A 15303-nucleotide genomic window follows, 5' to 3' on the forward strand; every position below is an offset into this window, starting at 1 on the left:
CCCCAGCCATTTTTATTAAAAATACACTGAAAACTCCTGACAGGCAAAAGCTATTTGAAAATCAGAACTGTAAGCCTTACGACAGATTTTCTGGAGCTGGCTTTCAAGCTCACAAGTACACATTTGCAGGTACAACCTTTAGCTGACAGAACATAACCACCTCACTATACGTGACTGCACACAGCTACCAAGGGGCAGGTTTTTGATCCAGGACTCAAAAATGTACTAACCAAATAGTAAATCAACTCCCCCCGCAAAAAAACCAACCACCAAATACACAGAGTGTGGGTGCTTTCTGGATAATTGTTCAGAGAAAAGGCCCCTCTATCATCTGTCTTGACAAACGCACTTTACATGTACAACTGCAGAAATGAGGCAGGCAAGCCAGCTGAGATGTATGCCTCATTTATTTGAAAGGCTGTCTCCACTTTGTTGTTTAGCCTGCAGAAAGCAGAGGAAATACTAATATCCTTGAAAACTTAGACTGGCTTCTCACAAAACAATGAAAATGCCTATTTTTTTTCCCCCCTCTATTCATATTCATTTTTGACTATTGATTTCTACTTGCCCTTTGCTTCTCTGATTCTTGGCCAGCTCAACTCGCAAAGGATAACCCCCGAGGCTCAAGCCTTTCAAAGAAGATACAGCACTCTCTGCAGTTGGTTTATCCTTGTAATCAAGAAAAGCCCTGTGCTGTGCTCCTTGCCAATTCAGACGTAAAGGAGTTACATGGAATTCCCTTAAAGCACATTTCAGCTCACTCACTCTTACGCTGGGAGATATGTTCCCCAGGTACACAGTAGTAATCCTGCCAGATCCGTCTAATCTGGGACTTAAAAAATCACCTTCAACACAGTGTTTTCCTATTTCAGCTGAGCCCATAGCAGCCTGCGGTCTTGTATTTTCAGCCATTGCCCTCTGATTTAATGCTGCTGGTTTTTTGGTATTTGCCAAGTCTGGATGTGCATCTTGGAGGGTAACATCCTTGCCAGCCCGCTTCTCCTTGTAGCGAAGACTCCTTAGGATGGGGATTTTTCCCAGCATCTCAGAGGTGACCTAAAAAGGAGGAAGACAGATACAATTACGAGATTTCTTGCCTTCCAGAAAGAGATGACGACCATCAGGACTCATCTGCACCATAAAAAGAGGAACCTTATTATATTGCTACCATTCAGAGTGCCAGAGTATTCAAAACGTTACTAATTGCTGGCCTGATTCTAAACTTGCTCCCTAAATACACACTGCAAGACAAAAATAAACATTAGTTACTCTTTAAGGAAGCAGCACAATGTAGGTCCAGCAGGAAAATCAAAACCAAACTCAGAACTATTAGATTTTGACATTTATTTATCAGAGTGCTTTCAGATTTGCATTCTTATTGTTATCCCTTAATATTTGCTTTGACTGAGGGCCTGTGCTCCTGCTCTGGCAGAATCTTTCATGCCTACAATTCATCAGACCATCAGGCACTTTTATTCTGCAGACCTCCTTCTGCTCTTTTCCCCCAAAACAGGATATCCCATATGCTGGGTCATACAATGGGGAGGGATGATGGTGTGAAGCTTGCAGCTGGGGAGCGTGCCTTTTAGCGGGGCTCCTCTGAATGTGGGCCCAGCTGGAGGCACGTTCTCTGGTTGTAGCACATCAGCACGTAACAGCCTCTCTCTCACTTTTGTCATCCGACTTCATGCACCACCCACAGCTACTCATCAGATCCCACACCAGTCTGCTGGGTTGGGTCATGGAACGGAAGGGCACCCGGACCCAACTGTTCTTCAAAACTATGAATCTTCTGCCCCTTCCATCCACCCCCAGTTCACAAGCAGCTTTTCTGGAAGGGCTCTTCCTCTCAATAGCTGAACCCTATCCTTCTCAGGCATGAGATGCCCCAGGCTACATTCAGTGACTGGCAGGAAACACAGTGGTTCCCTAGCCAATGTGGTCTAGCTCTTGGCTTGCAAACTGCAGTTGGAAAGAGGAATAATTTGTACTTGGCTGCTGGACAAGCAGAACATCCATCAACACAAGATCCAATTCTTAAATTTAGGGAGCGAAACAGAGCCTAGGGAAGCAACACCTGAGCTAGCAGAGACCTCAGTTAGTAGCCCACACAGTGTGAGCAAGCCACTCTAGGTGGGTACTACACCCAAGCTTCTGAGCTTCTATACTTCGCAGCAGGCTGCACTGGACTAGCACCAGCATATCCTGGCTAGAATATGCCTGCAGATCTCACAGCTCAGATTCCTGTAGTATCTCAGAGCCCCCTCAATTCCTGGTTCTTAAATTACAGTCAAAGTGAGTTTGTATCTGTCAGCATCACATCAGGTCTAAAATTCACAGATCTCCAGGGAGAGTAGCCCAGCTCTGAAGTGACTGGAGTAAAATCAACTACAGGGTGGGGGCAATGGTAGATTAAGGTAACAGGAAAGCCAGTTAACAGAAGTCTCTTAAACTTTCCCAGGGCTCCTCTTCTGAGGAGCAAATAAGCAAGTTTCATTTCAGGCTGAAACCAAATAAAATTATAATTTACATAAAGCCTGTCCTAGTTCTAAGTTATTAATATAATATCAAAAAGCCCAATATGACTAACCAGTTTGGAAGAGGCCACCTCCATTCTGCCACGTTGCAGACCCAGAGTCAAGGTGTTTGGGATCATGCCCCTTACACAAGCAAGCTTCACAGCTGAGAACAATTTCTGAACAAATCTGCCCTGATCCGGAAGCCAGGACAGAGAAGCAAGGACTTCCTCTGGGGCTCCGGGAGCCTCTGTACTCTGAAAGGTACATGCCATTTTCAGACTGAAGAGTTATTGCTCTGTGGATTCTTGGACTGACTTGATTTTCTCAGCCGAGAACTCAGACTGCTGTGTTTGACAGCAAACTCCCCTTCCCTGGGCGATAACAACATCAGACCAAGGGCTGAAGCCATCTTATTTTGCTTTTACTGGCCAAAATTAGGAACATTTGTTGTCCTCTGTCAAATTTCTATGTGTAATGCTAATTAAACCAAACAGGAAAAACATTTCTGTGTCCTCATGCAACTAATCACTCCTGGGCCCAAAGAACAATCTCAACCTCTTACCAAGTGTATGAATAGTTCCTTTCACCCTGAAATTAAACTTGGTTCCCAAGGCATGGACTGGGTGTTAGAAATATTGACACTACCGAGGGCTAACCCTCACCACTTTGTAGATTAAGGGAACCAAAGAAAAGGGCACTGAGAGGACGATCTCTGGAACTCACAGTCTTTTAAGGACAAACCAAGAAAAGGATTTAGATAATCCAGGGGCCAGCATACTCTCGAAAAGACTTTGCCTGGCCGGGCTTCAACATGGCCTTTCCTCTCACTAGAACGACCAGCAATTTTTGGCATCTGTCTAAAGCTCTTGAAGCTACTGTTTCAGGCTCCCTGCAGACTCAGGAAGATGTAGTTACAACAGCAGAAATGCCTTCATAAGGGCTATGAACTGTTGTTTTCTATAAAAGCTGAAGCTCTTATCAAACACCACCATGAAGTCAACCTATCAATACCTTAAATTCAGCCCCGTGCACATACAACAGGAAGTCACCTTTACAGTTACCTTTACCAAAGAAACAAAGGCAGATGATTTGGCACTTGGATTTGTTTTATAACAGAAACATTCTGTAAAACAACCTACATTAGACAAGTTCTGACGCTGTCAACTGACATCCGTCTGCCACAAAAGACAGACAGAGGATTTACGTTAAGGGTTTGTTTCCCTGAGGTCCAGGAGAATCTTTCAACTGGGCCAAACCTCCTAAATCCTTCCTTATTTTCCCCCACTTTTTTATGTGAAGGCAAGGCATAAACTCCTTTTGGGATTTCAGAGTTTCAAATCAAGAAACCAATTCACTACCTTTTTTGGGGTGCAGGGGGTGAGAGCCAGAAGGGCAAAGGGGGCAGTGGGTGGCAGAGGAGAGGAAAAAGCTTGCTCTGCTCTGTTGCAAAATCACAAACAAAAGAGCTCTGTGGTAGTACAATGTGTTGCTAATTATGATCATGCAAAAAGTTTCTTTTGTCTTTTGAGTTGTGGAGGATTGCAATGATTTATTTCCATGTGGAAAGAGGCCAAAGATATTCCTCCTCTCTTTCAAACAAAACTGCACGTTTCTTGGTCCTGTGCCGTCTGGTCACTCCTTCCTAGCCTGACCTACTGCTTTAGGCTAAGCCAGGATGCAAGGGACTTGGGTTCTACTCTAAGTCTGCTTGAGCCGGTTATGTGGACCTGGGCAAGCCCACTGGTGGAAGCTTCTTCCCTTGCTCCCCCCATCCCTATAAAGTCAAGGCCAAACCATTTATTGATGTTTGTAAACTTTGTACTGAGTGTTGGGATTTAGCTGAATGATTGGCTTTGGCAGTGAAGCCAGCTGAAGAAGTTTCTTATTACCCCTTGACCACCAATTCCCAGGCCAGTTCCATACTTCAGCCCTCTGGGGTTCGCCAACAGAAGTGTTTGTGGGTCTACACTATAAACTCAGTAACTGATGGGATTCAGGTTAAAAATAACTTCACCAAAAACAATTCACCATTTAACAATCCTGCCTACTCTCTGCCATGGCTGGGAGAGCCTTGAGGAAAGAGGACAGCAGGGTAGATGGATTCCTTTGGCACACAATTAGTAGGCTATGGGAAAGAAGCTGAGAAGGGAAAAATGGCCCCTTTCTGACAGAAACCTGAAGAAAGCAGAGTCTTGGGTACTGAGTGCCAATACAAATCTCCCAACACTTAACTCCAAGCGTCCACTCTGATGACACCTGGTTTGGTCCCAAAACGATGTAGTGGCATATGGACTTCTGCAAGGGCTCTACTAGAACATTAGGGCTCTCTTTGGCCTCTGTTATTCCAGAACAGTGAACGTGGCCACTTCCAGTATTTTGCTGGGCAAAATGAAAGATGTATTTGTGCTCTGACAGAATGAGTAATGCTGACCCCTGATACAAAACAGGCCAAGCCAAACACCACTTTGATTTCCCTGGCAGCAGAAGCAGTGCAGTTCTGATGTATGGCACATGAGGGAAGGGCAGTTAGAGACTGGAGAGCATACTAGGTCTGCTATTTAATTCTGTTTCACATTGCTCCCCATCTGCACACACCAACTGGTGTAGGAACATGTGGCTCAAGATGGAGACAGATGATGCTGCTGCATCCATTGAGGAAGGCTATGAACATAAAAATCAATGTTCAGCAGATCCACCAGCCCCTCCAGGTGTAAGGCTGGTAGGCAGAACATATTTGAAAGATTTATCTTTGTCCACCCAGAGGGGTCTCTGACCCAAGACTGTTCACAAAGGCTTCCAGGACAGAGCCCACTTCTTGTGTTGCCTCCTTAATCAGTTGCTTGTTTAAATGAGCACTGAGCTCACAGGGGTTTAAAGAGAGAGAAAGCCAAGACAGCTACAACGGGCCAGCACAGTTGAACATTTTATCATTCATTTGCACAAAATGTCCAAATATGTGCACGCAATCCAAGGGCATATTTCTGGGAGCTGGCAGCCCATGAAGTCTGCTAGTGTCCCTCAGGAGAAACTTATGCAACCCACATTTGGAATCCATCAGCAAATCTGATTCTATGGACTCTGCAGCAAGGGTCAGATTTGCAAAGGTGTTGAGATGTTTAACCATGCATGGAAGCATGCCCTGCTCATGCTATCCCTCCACAAAACAAAACCTTGGCTAAACTAACCACATTTTTTTTCTGATGACAACGCTGTGTCTCTGCTAAAGGTTCTGCCAGCTTCAATTTGAGTGTGAATTTGAGCTTTAAAACAACATCATTTTACTTTCCAAATATTCTATCACAGACCCGAATCAAAAGCTGTTTGTTGTCAGATAGTTTCCATCTCTGCCACTGCGCACTAAATTCTTTCAACTTTAGACAAAGGGCTTCCCCCAGTTCATTTTATTTTGGGAAAAAATCGTCTTTCCCTGCTTCCATAAAATTCTCAGCAGAAGAATGATTGAAAAACCAGAAGGAAATGCTTGCTAGAATATAGTGATTTTTCCACCAGCTACTCTCATTTCCCTCTTTATGACCCCAAATATTTTAATTGGTCTGTATAATTTCAATTTAAAATAAGCACAGCACAAATAACTTCATAATTGTAACAATATAGTAGACAGTGTCACAGATAAAGATCATACCTACCCATACAAAATACTAAATGAGAAGTAAGATGTTTCATGAGTTCAGAGTTCCCAGAAACAATGGGTTAGATTTGCAAGACAGAGGAAGCCAAATAACTCTCCACTGGCATCCAAATGAAGTTTTCCAGAGTGCTCAGCTCTTAGCAGCTCTTGCTGTCCTCCAAGAGCACATAGATTTCTCAAAACCTTGAACTCAGATGCAGAAAACTTCCCCATACACACACTGCAGTACTGCCTCTGTATTTAGAAGTGTTTCTACAGTGCCAAGCACTGATACTGACAATGCTGCTTTGGTATTAATAATATTGTAGCTCCTGTACTTCCTTACAAGTTTATAAATCAGCATTTCTGTGACAAAAATCACAGCAAATAATTCACATCTTCCTATCTGGAAAAACGTACAGCAAGAAACAGCTCAGTTGGAAACTCTGCACTGAGAAGAACTGAAAGAAGGCAACTGAAGGCAAGTCATGCCAATTATCCCAAAAAAAGCGAATCACCTACTCACAGAGAAACCCTATTTACCCTGTCCCATATCTGACACTCTACTTCCTCCCTACATAGCACATAACAAACAAAAATATTCCAGGAAAATACAGTACCTCTTTGAGTACAGAAATCTAGCCTGGAGATATGCATTTTGTTAGCTGTGTAAGTACCTTCTTACCTCTTTTGAGCTGAAAGCACTGTGTGTATTAATGGCTATTTATCCTAACAGCTTCAGGAAAGCATATCCTTCAAAGCAATACTTAGCTGTAATCCCATGTTTGCAAACATCTTTAATTTAAGCTCTTAAATCATTGTCTTGGCTTGATCCAGTCACCTTCCTGAAGAACGTTTTTGCAATGTATTTTACGCATCACAAATCTTAATAACAAAGTTAAGCTACTTTCTGTTGACAAAACATCATATTTAGAAGTAGGTTATTTATTTACTGACTACGTCTTTGTTCATTTAGTTTTGCTCTGAGGTACGGAAATGCACCAGTAAAGCTGGGATTTGAAGGAGAAAAGGATGTAGGGACAAGGATGAGAAAAGGATGCAAAAGCAACCAGGGAGAGTCAAACGACAAACGCTTAAGTAGCTTGTGTCAAGTCCTGCATTTTTAACACCCTGTTGATTAACTAGACCTCCCATCTCCAAGACCCTCTGTGAAGAGCTGAACACAGAAGTTACCACCACAAGCACAAACAAAACATACACAAGTTGTTCAGCTCTCTGAGAAAGAATAAAGCTATTTGCCTTCTTCATATAAACACAACACTTTGTTCTTGTCCCAAAACTACAGAAATGCAAAGATAATTACTGCTGAGGCTAGTATTCTCCAATATTCTTACCTAATCAACATACACTCTGAAGAACAGCCAAAAGCTGCTTGATGTGTTAAATAAACATTTAAATATTCAAACAAAGGGTCCATCATGTAATGTGCTCCCTTCTCAGTGAAAGCTGTAGGAAATTCAGTGAGAGCTCTGCTTCAGACACCACCAGCATGGAGATTACCAGAGAAGTTTCACTGTCTCATGCAAACTATCTGAAGTCAGTGTGGCACAATCTTTAGCTAAAACTCTACGAAGCATCTCTCCTCAAGCCTTACAAACAAGCATAAGGAGTTGTGGCAGACACTGCATTAGTTTATGAGGTACATATTATATTATCTTGGGCTTTTCTCTCTGAGAAGCCAAGAAATGCAAAGGTAACATCAAATTAGATACATCACTTGGGTCTGACTGACCTTTCATGAGCAGCAAAAGTTTCACAGACATTCAACAGCCCCTGCAAGGTTCCCCAGACTTTTAAAAAATGTCACTGCTAAAGGGAATGAGACAGAAAAAAAAAGGAAAAAAAAAAAAGTGTTAGCAATGCCACTTATTGAGACTGAAGTCTAACACTAATACAGACAGCCTGTGATCAAAAGTATGTTGGCAAGATGGATGGAGCACAAGGGGTAGGCCTTCAGAACAATTACATTCAATAATATCCTAAAAAAATTAGGATTCAAAAATAATTCAATGGAAAAAATGCACTAGTACAGAGCTTTTATTTATTTATTTATAACCTCAAATCATCAACCACAGGCAGGGTAAAATACTCTCCCACTATAGGAATAAAAATAGTACTGGCTAGACTTGTTTGTTGTAGATACATTACCTTAACAAATTTAACTCTTTTTGCTGTTTGGCACATGCTTAACAAACAACTCTTGATTTCCCTAGAAGTATTCGCTAATAACTCTTCAGTGGTTTCTGCAAGACATTGGTACACTTTTCCTCATTTCAGTGTTCCTACTGTTACTCAATCATGCAGGATTGTGTCTGCTCCCTAACTGGCTGATTTTAGGAATGAAAATTTAATGACAAAGAAAGAATTTTCTCAGCATGAACTTCCAGTAAAACAATTCACTAAATGCTTTTCTGAAACCATTTGTGAAACTGCTAAAGTTTCTGACAATTTGGAGCGAGGGTGGAGGAAAAGGCCAAACCCATAAAACAATAATTATCAATAAATAATGATTCATGATTTAAAGTAGTATAAAGTCTATATATAGATATATATTCCTCCACCTGAAAATGAGCTCCAGCCACAAACTCAACTATTGTTTGAAAGTTAATCTGCTACTTAAACAGCAATGTACCAGCCACCAGATCCTTTCCTTTCACAACCAGGGCAGCACATATTCTACCACTCTCACATGGCCTAAGGCCATGAAGTTCTCTCTGTGGTACAGTCTCCAGAAAATGAACAGAGCCAATTTCAATGAGCACTGAGGAGTAAAACGCGTAACGTGGAGAAGCCCCTCTGCTTACATAGACTATTATACCACAAACGACTACAAGAAACAATGTCTGCCTTAAAAATCCACAAACAATGTTTCCACCGACTCTCAGCCCACAATCCATTCAGAGCAGCAACCTCAGCTTCAGTATTTCTCCTCCTCACAATTACCACTTAAAACCCGCTGAATACAGATGCTACTGTTTTGTTTCATCTAACCATCTAACATATTTGCTCCTTTTCCAAGTATTTCTAACACAAGAAATGTGTTTATATGTGAAAATGGGGAACTGATCAATGGAATGTTGGTACCAGTAAGTCACCATTAGCAGAGGTAACTTGCCTTATGCCATATTATTCCCCGAGGCTTTGGTCGTTTGCAATCAGTCTTGATAGTTCTTGTTGGAGTGAGTATATAATCCACAGTTAAATCATGATCACCAAGAAGCTCTTCTGCTATGTCGACCACCTACACAGAACAAGATTTGTTAAGTAGTTAGAATAAATTCACTAAAATCGCACACCATTCCTGATGTCTTGCAACATAGGAAAATCTCTCGGTGATAGCGGAAACAAAGTGAAAATGCCACACCAATGTCATGCCAAGTCTCATCTTCAGACATACCATTCACTCTCACATAGTTCTGAATCATCACTAAAGAGGGGATATTCCAACTTACCTGACAGTCATGCACAATAGTAACTACAGGTGTATCCTCCTGCACTGCGCCCATTGACACCATCATCGCATATTCCATGTCTGCATAACCTTCCCCTTTTCCAATTCTCCAGCCTAAAATACATGAAAGTAAACAGTGATAGGAAATGCAAAAACAGCAGAGTGGAAAGGTGGATTGCTGTCAAAAGCATGCAATTAAACCAAGCAGCCTGCAACAGCACAGACTTGTAATTCAAGATAAAAATCGCATCAGTGTCTCTCACAGGATGCAGCTTTCCTTGTAATCAGCACTGAAATTAAAATAAAAAATTAGTTTAAATGAACTCCTAAAGGAGCCCAGGAGCCTCCCATTCTGAATAAACCACATTTAGACCAATTCAGTTAACACAGAACCCTGTTTACCCATTGTAATTAGAACACTCTATTCATGTCAACATAGGTTAACTTCATGTGGGTAAAGAGGAACCCAGCTCACATACAAAAACCATGTTAGTTTTAAGCAATGGATAAGGAATGGATAAAGTCAGTGGAAAATATTTCACCACCAGCAGGTCTTCAAAATACTGGAAAAGGCAAAATCTGATCCCCAAATAGGTACTGAATCAACAGTAACACATGTCCTTTCACACACCCTTGCAAGCAGAGCAGATCCTCTAAACAGGGAGCCCTTTTTGATTCTTAAAAAAAAATAAATTAAAATGAGATAAAAACTGCTTGCTGAATAGTTCTACCGAAGGCCAAAACACTGGCCCTCACACTCCAAATCACATTGCTGCCTGCCCACCAAGCCCTACCAGCACTGTTGTGAAGCAGGCATTGATTCTTCCTGGTTGGACTGGGATCAGTGACTTGTCACACAGAAGAGACAGAACTCAAAACTGTAATTAAGTTCCAAAGACATGTTTGGGTCTGCTAAAAGGACCATGTAGTGTAGCCTACTGAGGCTGTGAATCATGACTTGGGACCCTCCTCCTGAAAAGCTCCTGATAAGGCTTTAGCTTACCTTTTTCAGAGACAGCCACTGATCCTACAACAACCAAGTCCACTTGTGCTTTCCCTTCAAGACCTACAGGCACACTGTATTCTTTTATACCCTGCAAGAGTAACGTAATATTAGGTTTGCAGAGTGCAGTTTTCCAACCAGTGAGGCAGAAATCCAGAGTATTTTGATAAATCCAAGTAACTCCCCACATTTCAAAGTGTTTCTTCCATGTATAGCCAAGTTGCACATGTCTGGAAAGTTATCCTCTAGAGAATCCTAGAATAGATTCCCTACTACAGTGGCAAGAATTTTGGCACGCTTCAAGGAGAGCTGAGGGAGATGGGCACTCTTTTAAGCAAGGTTACTTATTTAGGATCAAAGCTTTGTATTTTGAAACCCTTTATTGGACATTAATTTCTAAAAATGAGGGCAAGTGACACTTCCTCCGTATTACTACCACCAACTCAAAGTCCTAATATGTAAATTCATGCCCATGAGGCATAACAGAGCACTACAAATTCATTAATTAATCCTCTCATACAAATCACAAGGTTAATTCAGACACAGACAGCTACAGCATAAAGATGTTGTCTGCCTAATGTCACAACCAGGTACAGAAGCTGCATCACCCTCCACACTGCAGCTACTGCACTGCAAGTTTCCCCATACCTGCATCTTTAAAAGCACCTTCTAAAACTGCCTACATGTTGCCTCAGAATACATTCTTCAATACTTTGCTGCATGATCATCATCTGGGAGGTGCCACTGCCAAGATAACACATCTTTTCCCCAACTTTTTACCTGAGATGCTAATGAACAGATAAATATACCACTCTTTAGAAGCGGAATGAGGAACCCTACATCCCTGCCACCTTTTTACCTTCCCCTCTCTCTCTGCTTCCACCTCTCTTCAGGCTCCTTCCTAAAGAATACATCCTAAAAAAATTCTATCCAGAGCTGCATAAATTAAAAACTGGCATCTACTTGGGATGCAAACAAATATCAGAGGTTTAGAACTTTTAAGACGATATCTTGTGATACATTCACTCTTAATATATGCATACAGTGTAATGTAAATCCTCCTCGAACCAATGCGACTTTGTGCTAAGGCAATCCTCACAGTAAAAAGCCAAATTTCCTGTGTAGAGCACAAAAAAAATAAAAAAGGTCAGTAATTTGTGACTATCAGTAATAATGCTCATTATCCACTTTGCAGGAGTGTGGAAAGATTTGTTTGCACAGTGCTTTGTAAATATAAACCTCTAATAGCATTTATTTGTTAGTACTTCTGGTTGGAGGGAAAAACATACACATGGTGGTAAGATCACAGATCAGATATGAGGCCTGAAGCAGGTCAAGAGAAAGGGCTCTTTCAAAAGTGCTCTTCAACCCTGAGAAGCTTAATTAGTTAATGACTTTAGTAGAATTTCCAACAAAGAACTTCCAAATTTAGTATAGATTCCAACTAACTGCCATCCATTTACAACCCCCGGTTGTATACAGGATTACTGTGGAACTTTACTGCCTTTAGCAGGAGATAAAGAACAAAATAAATCCATGTAGCTGGCCTAGTTATTCTGCAGAAGTTACGTTTTCATACCAAATAAAGATGCAAACGATATGACACGGGTTTTTCCGCTGGACAGCTTTAGCGGTAGAGTACGATAAATTAACACAAGAGGGCAGCAACATACCACACTTCAAGAGAAAACTTACCGCATTTTTCCGCCTGGGTTGATGCAAACGACAGAATTAACATGTCTTTAAACTCAGGATTCTAAACGAACAGATTTTTCCTGTTTAGTAAGTCCTAATATTCTATTGACCAGATTATGCAAAACCAGTAAACATCAAAATATTCCTCATAGGGTTTACTAGCTGAAAACTGCAGAATACAGGAGTACAATTTTTAGAAACCTAAAGAACTCACCTATGAAGTTGCTCAATGTTCCAAAAAGCATTCAGAAATATCAATGTCATTCTTTTAATAAAATAGAACGAAAATACTAAATTTCCTCATGATTTAACTACCAATAAAAAAAAATAAATAATGGTGAATGTGTACGTAAAACCAGGAATAACACTTTAGCAGAACAGTATGTCAGGTAGCATCTGGTTTTCCAACTTTTAGTTGGACTATTGTAACACAATACTCTTCCACCAGTTAATTCAGACCTCCCCCATTCTTCATTCCTACTTGAGATGTAGCACATATTCGCAGGATCTCTTTAGTTGCACCTAGAGGTGGGACAATCTTATTGAACAGTCCAGTTCTCAGGCGTGGCATGGGAACCAACAAAGTCTTCCTCGCCTGTGTAACAAAAGAAGTTCTCACATTAAAAGGAGGTGGGCTCATTTTACATAAAGAAATATTTTTACTGTCCTGTAGGTCTCCATTTTGTTAATCTCATTTGCTATTGGTTAGTTAGCATTGCTGATAGTGTAGTGCTTGTAGATGAATGCCCTCAAGTATGGCAAAATCCCAGGCAAGGTTTTATTTGAGAAACAGATGGCAAGACACTGACTACTGATGTATTGTGCACCTCATTCCAAAACTGAGCTACACGCATAAGCTACTGAACACACACAGGTGTGAGCTAAGTCTGTCACACACTCATCTTGTGATAAACATAATGCAATTTGAGGTAAGGCTACCTTATGCATTTCGGGGAATAAGATAACGTAAATACATAAGCTAATGTTTACAATGACAGTGAAACACCTATTGCTCTGCAGAAAGATACTACTTTCCCCAAACTCTAACTGCACCTTTGCCATTTTTGCCAAAAGGCAAAAACATCCTTACATGAGAAACTTCATGAGGCTAAGGACTGGTAAAGGTCCCACCAGAGAAACTACAGCATTTGGCCATGAGATGCCGCCAAGCACCACGGTCCCACTCTCTTCCTCAGGGGTGCAACAGTGCTGTTACCTGCAGCGCAGCTAGCCGAACACCTTCGAGAGGTTTGTCAGGATCTACTTTAATCTCACGTGCTCTGATGAACATATCCAGCTCTCTAATAGAGCAGCAAGCCTGGTGAGACCCCTGCGTGAAGAGAGGAATCAAGAGAAAAGAGAACATGTTCACTTACTTCTAGCGTTAGAAAGCGAGCGTTCTTCTGGGGAGCATCAGGATTTATTTTTACAGTCTTGGCAGCTTTGAACTCCTGTAAACCCAGAAGCCTTGTCGCAGCATGCGAGGCACCCTATTTTCATAAGATATCAGCACATCACCAAGGAGTTCACAGCAGAGATGGGCATTTTACAATCTTTAATCCTACAGAGAAATGGATTTCCCCAGATTTTAAATATGAGGGATATACTGTTAATTTTGTGATGTCTTCTAAGAGAAACTCTCACATTCCAACAGATGCTGAGCGCTTGGCTAGTATCTTGCAAATACTAGCCCTCCGAAAAAGAGGGGATCCAAGTAAGTCACTTTGCCCAACCTCACCTTTACTCACACCTGACAGCTGGAGACCTTTTTAATCAATGAATGCAAACAGATTCCCTTAAACACAAGCCAAAATTCTTCAGATGACGACTTTCTGGACAAGGCTCTCTGAGGTTTACAGACACTATATTCACCTTCCACTATAGCAGGTTGCTCCAAGCTCCTGTGTCCAAGCTGGCCTTGAGCACTGCCAGGGATGGGGCAGCCACAGCTTCTCTGGGCACCCTGTGCCAGCACCTCAGCACCCTCACAGGGAAGAACTTCTTCCTTATGTCTAATCTAAATCTGCCTTCTTTCAGTTACCGAACTCAGAAGACTCATTTCTTAGCTGAGTAAGGTGCTCAAGCTTAGCAGAGCATACACTTCTCTTGTAACTTAAGCTGATGTCCCCTTGCTTTAGACGTGACAAAGCCTCAGGCCTCCTCCACCTGCTTCAGCATCTGTCTCACCTTAAATCCAAACTAAGGCAAAACGCTTCTTCCAGTCCCTTGGGCAAAGGCAGAGCCCATGCCCTAACACTCTCCTAACACTAAAACACCCAACATCCATTCCCAAGATGCTAGTTTGGTCATCATTTCTTCAATACATGGCAGATAGGCAGCTGCACACCCTAAGCCTGGATTAAAACAGGTAGACGGTGATGCAGTGGCCTGAGTAAATGTCCTCTTATTTCTCTCCTCCCCACACCCCCCTCCCAGCCATCAAACTGGGGATGCAATGAAGCCAGAGGAAGGATTCTCCCACCACTGTCCAGCAACACTTTGCCAGTAATACCTTGAACACCATTCACGTTTTAGCAGCACAGTGTTCCCAGGCTAAGTCCTACAAGATGGGTGACTTCAGCTTTCCATCCCAACGCACCCGCTGAAGGCCCTGGGGAGTGAAATCAGTTCAGAATGCCTCAGTTTCCCCATCCATGAATATATTTATTGAGTTCACAAGGCGGTTTTGTACCCACTGATTAAAACACAGCACACACCTGCCATGTATTGTCAGGTACAGGTCCCTGTATTTCTTTACTCGCTGTAAATCACACATATATGCTGTTTGCACACTGCTTTTCGGCGCTCTGCCACCACAACCGCACAGCCCGCAGGAACATGCAGTTCATAGCTGCCTGCTCATGCAGGGGAGATGCGGGGGGAGCTTCCAGCCTGGGCTCCGACCTCCAGACTCCAAATCCCTGCGAGGCCCGAGGTCTGGAGGGAGAAAGAAGACGGGAGCGGCCCAGACCCGCAACAGGCGGGT

The 15303-nt window shown here is 42.2% G+C and overlaps 1 protein-coding gene across 1 annotated transcript; it reads right to left on the minus strand.

The window, feature by feature from the left end:
- Positions 1–389: 389 nt before the first annotated feature.
- On the minus strand, positions 390–13807 carry MTHFSD (methenyltetrahydrofolate synthetase domain containing; the record flags this gene model as incomplete). Its single annotated transcript, XM_010024847.1, has 6 exons — positions 390–1056; positions 9284–9409; positions 9621–9733; positions 10623–10713; positions 12799–12912; positions 13694–13807. Coding segments are annotated over 6 exons (1074 nt in total), but the record flags the coding sequence as incomplete, so codon positions are not given.
- Between the last annotated feature and the right edge of the window lie 1496 nt (positions 13808–15303).

The sequence above is a fragment of the Nestor notabilis genome, unplaced genomic scaffold, assembly GCF_000696875.1.
Source record: "Nestor notabilis isolate BGI_N333 unplaced genomic scaffold, ASM69687v1 scaffold10172, whole genome shotgun sequence".
Classification (NCBI taxonomy): Eukaryota; Metazoa; Chordata; class Aves; order Psittaciformes; family Psittacidae; genus Nestor; species Nestor notabilis.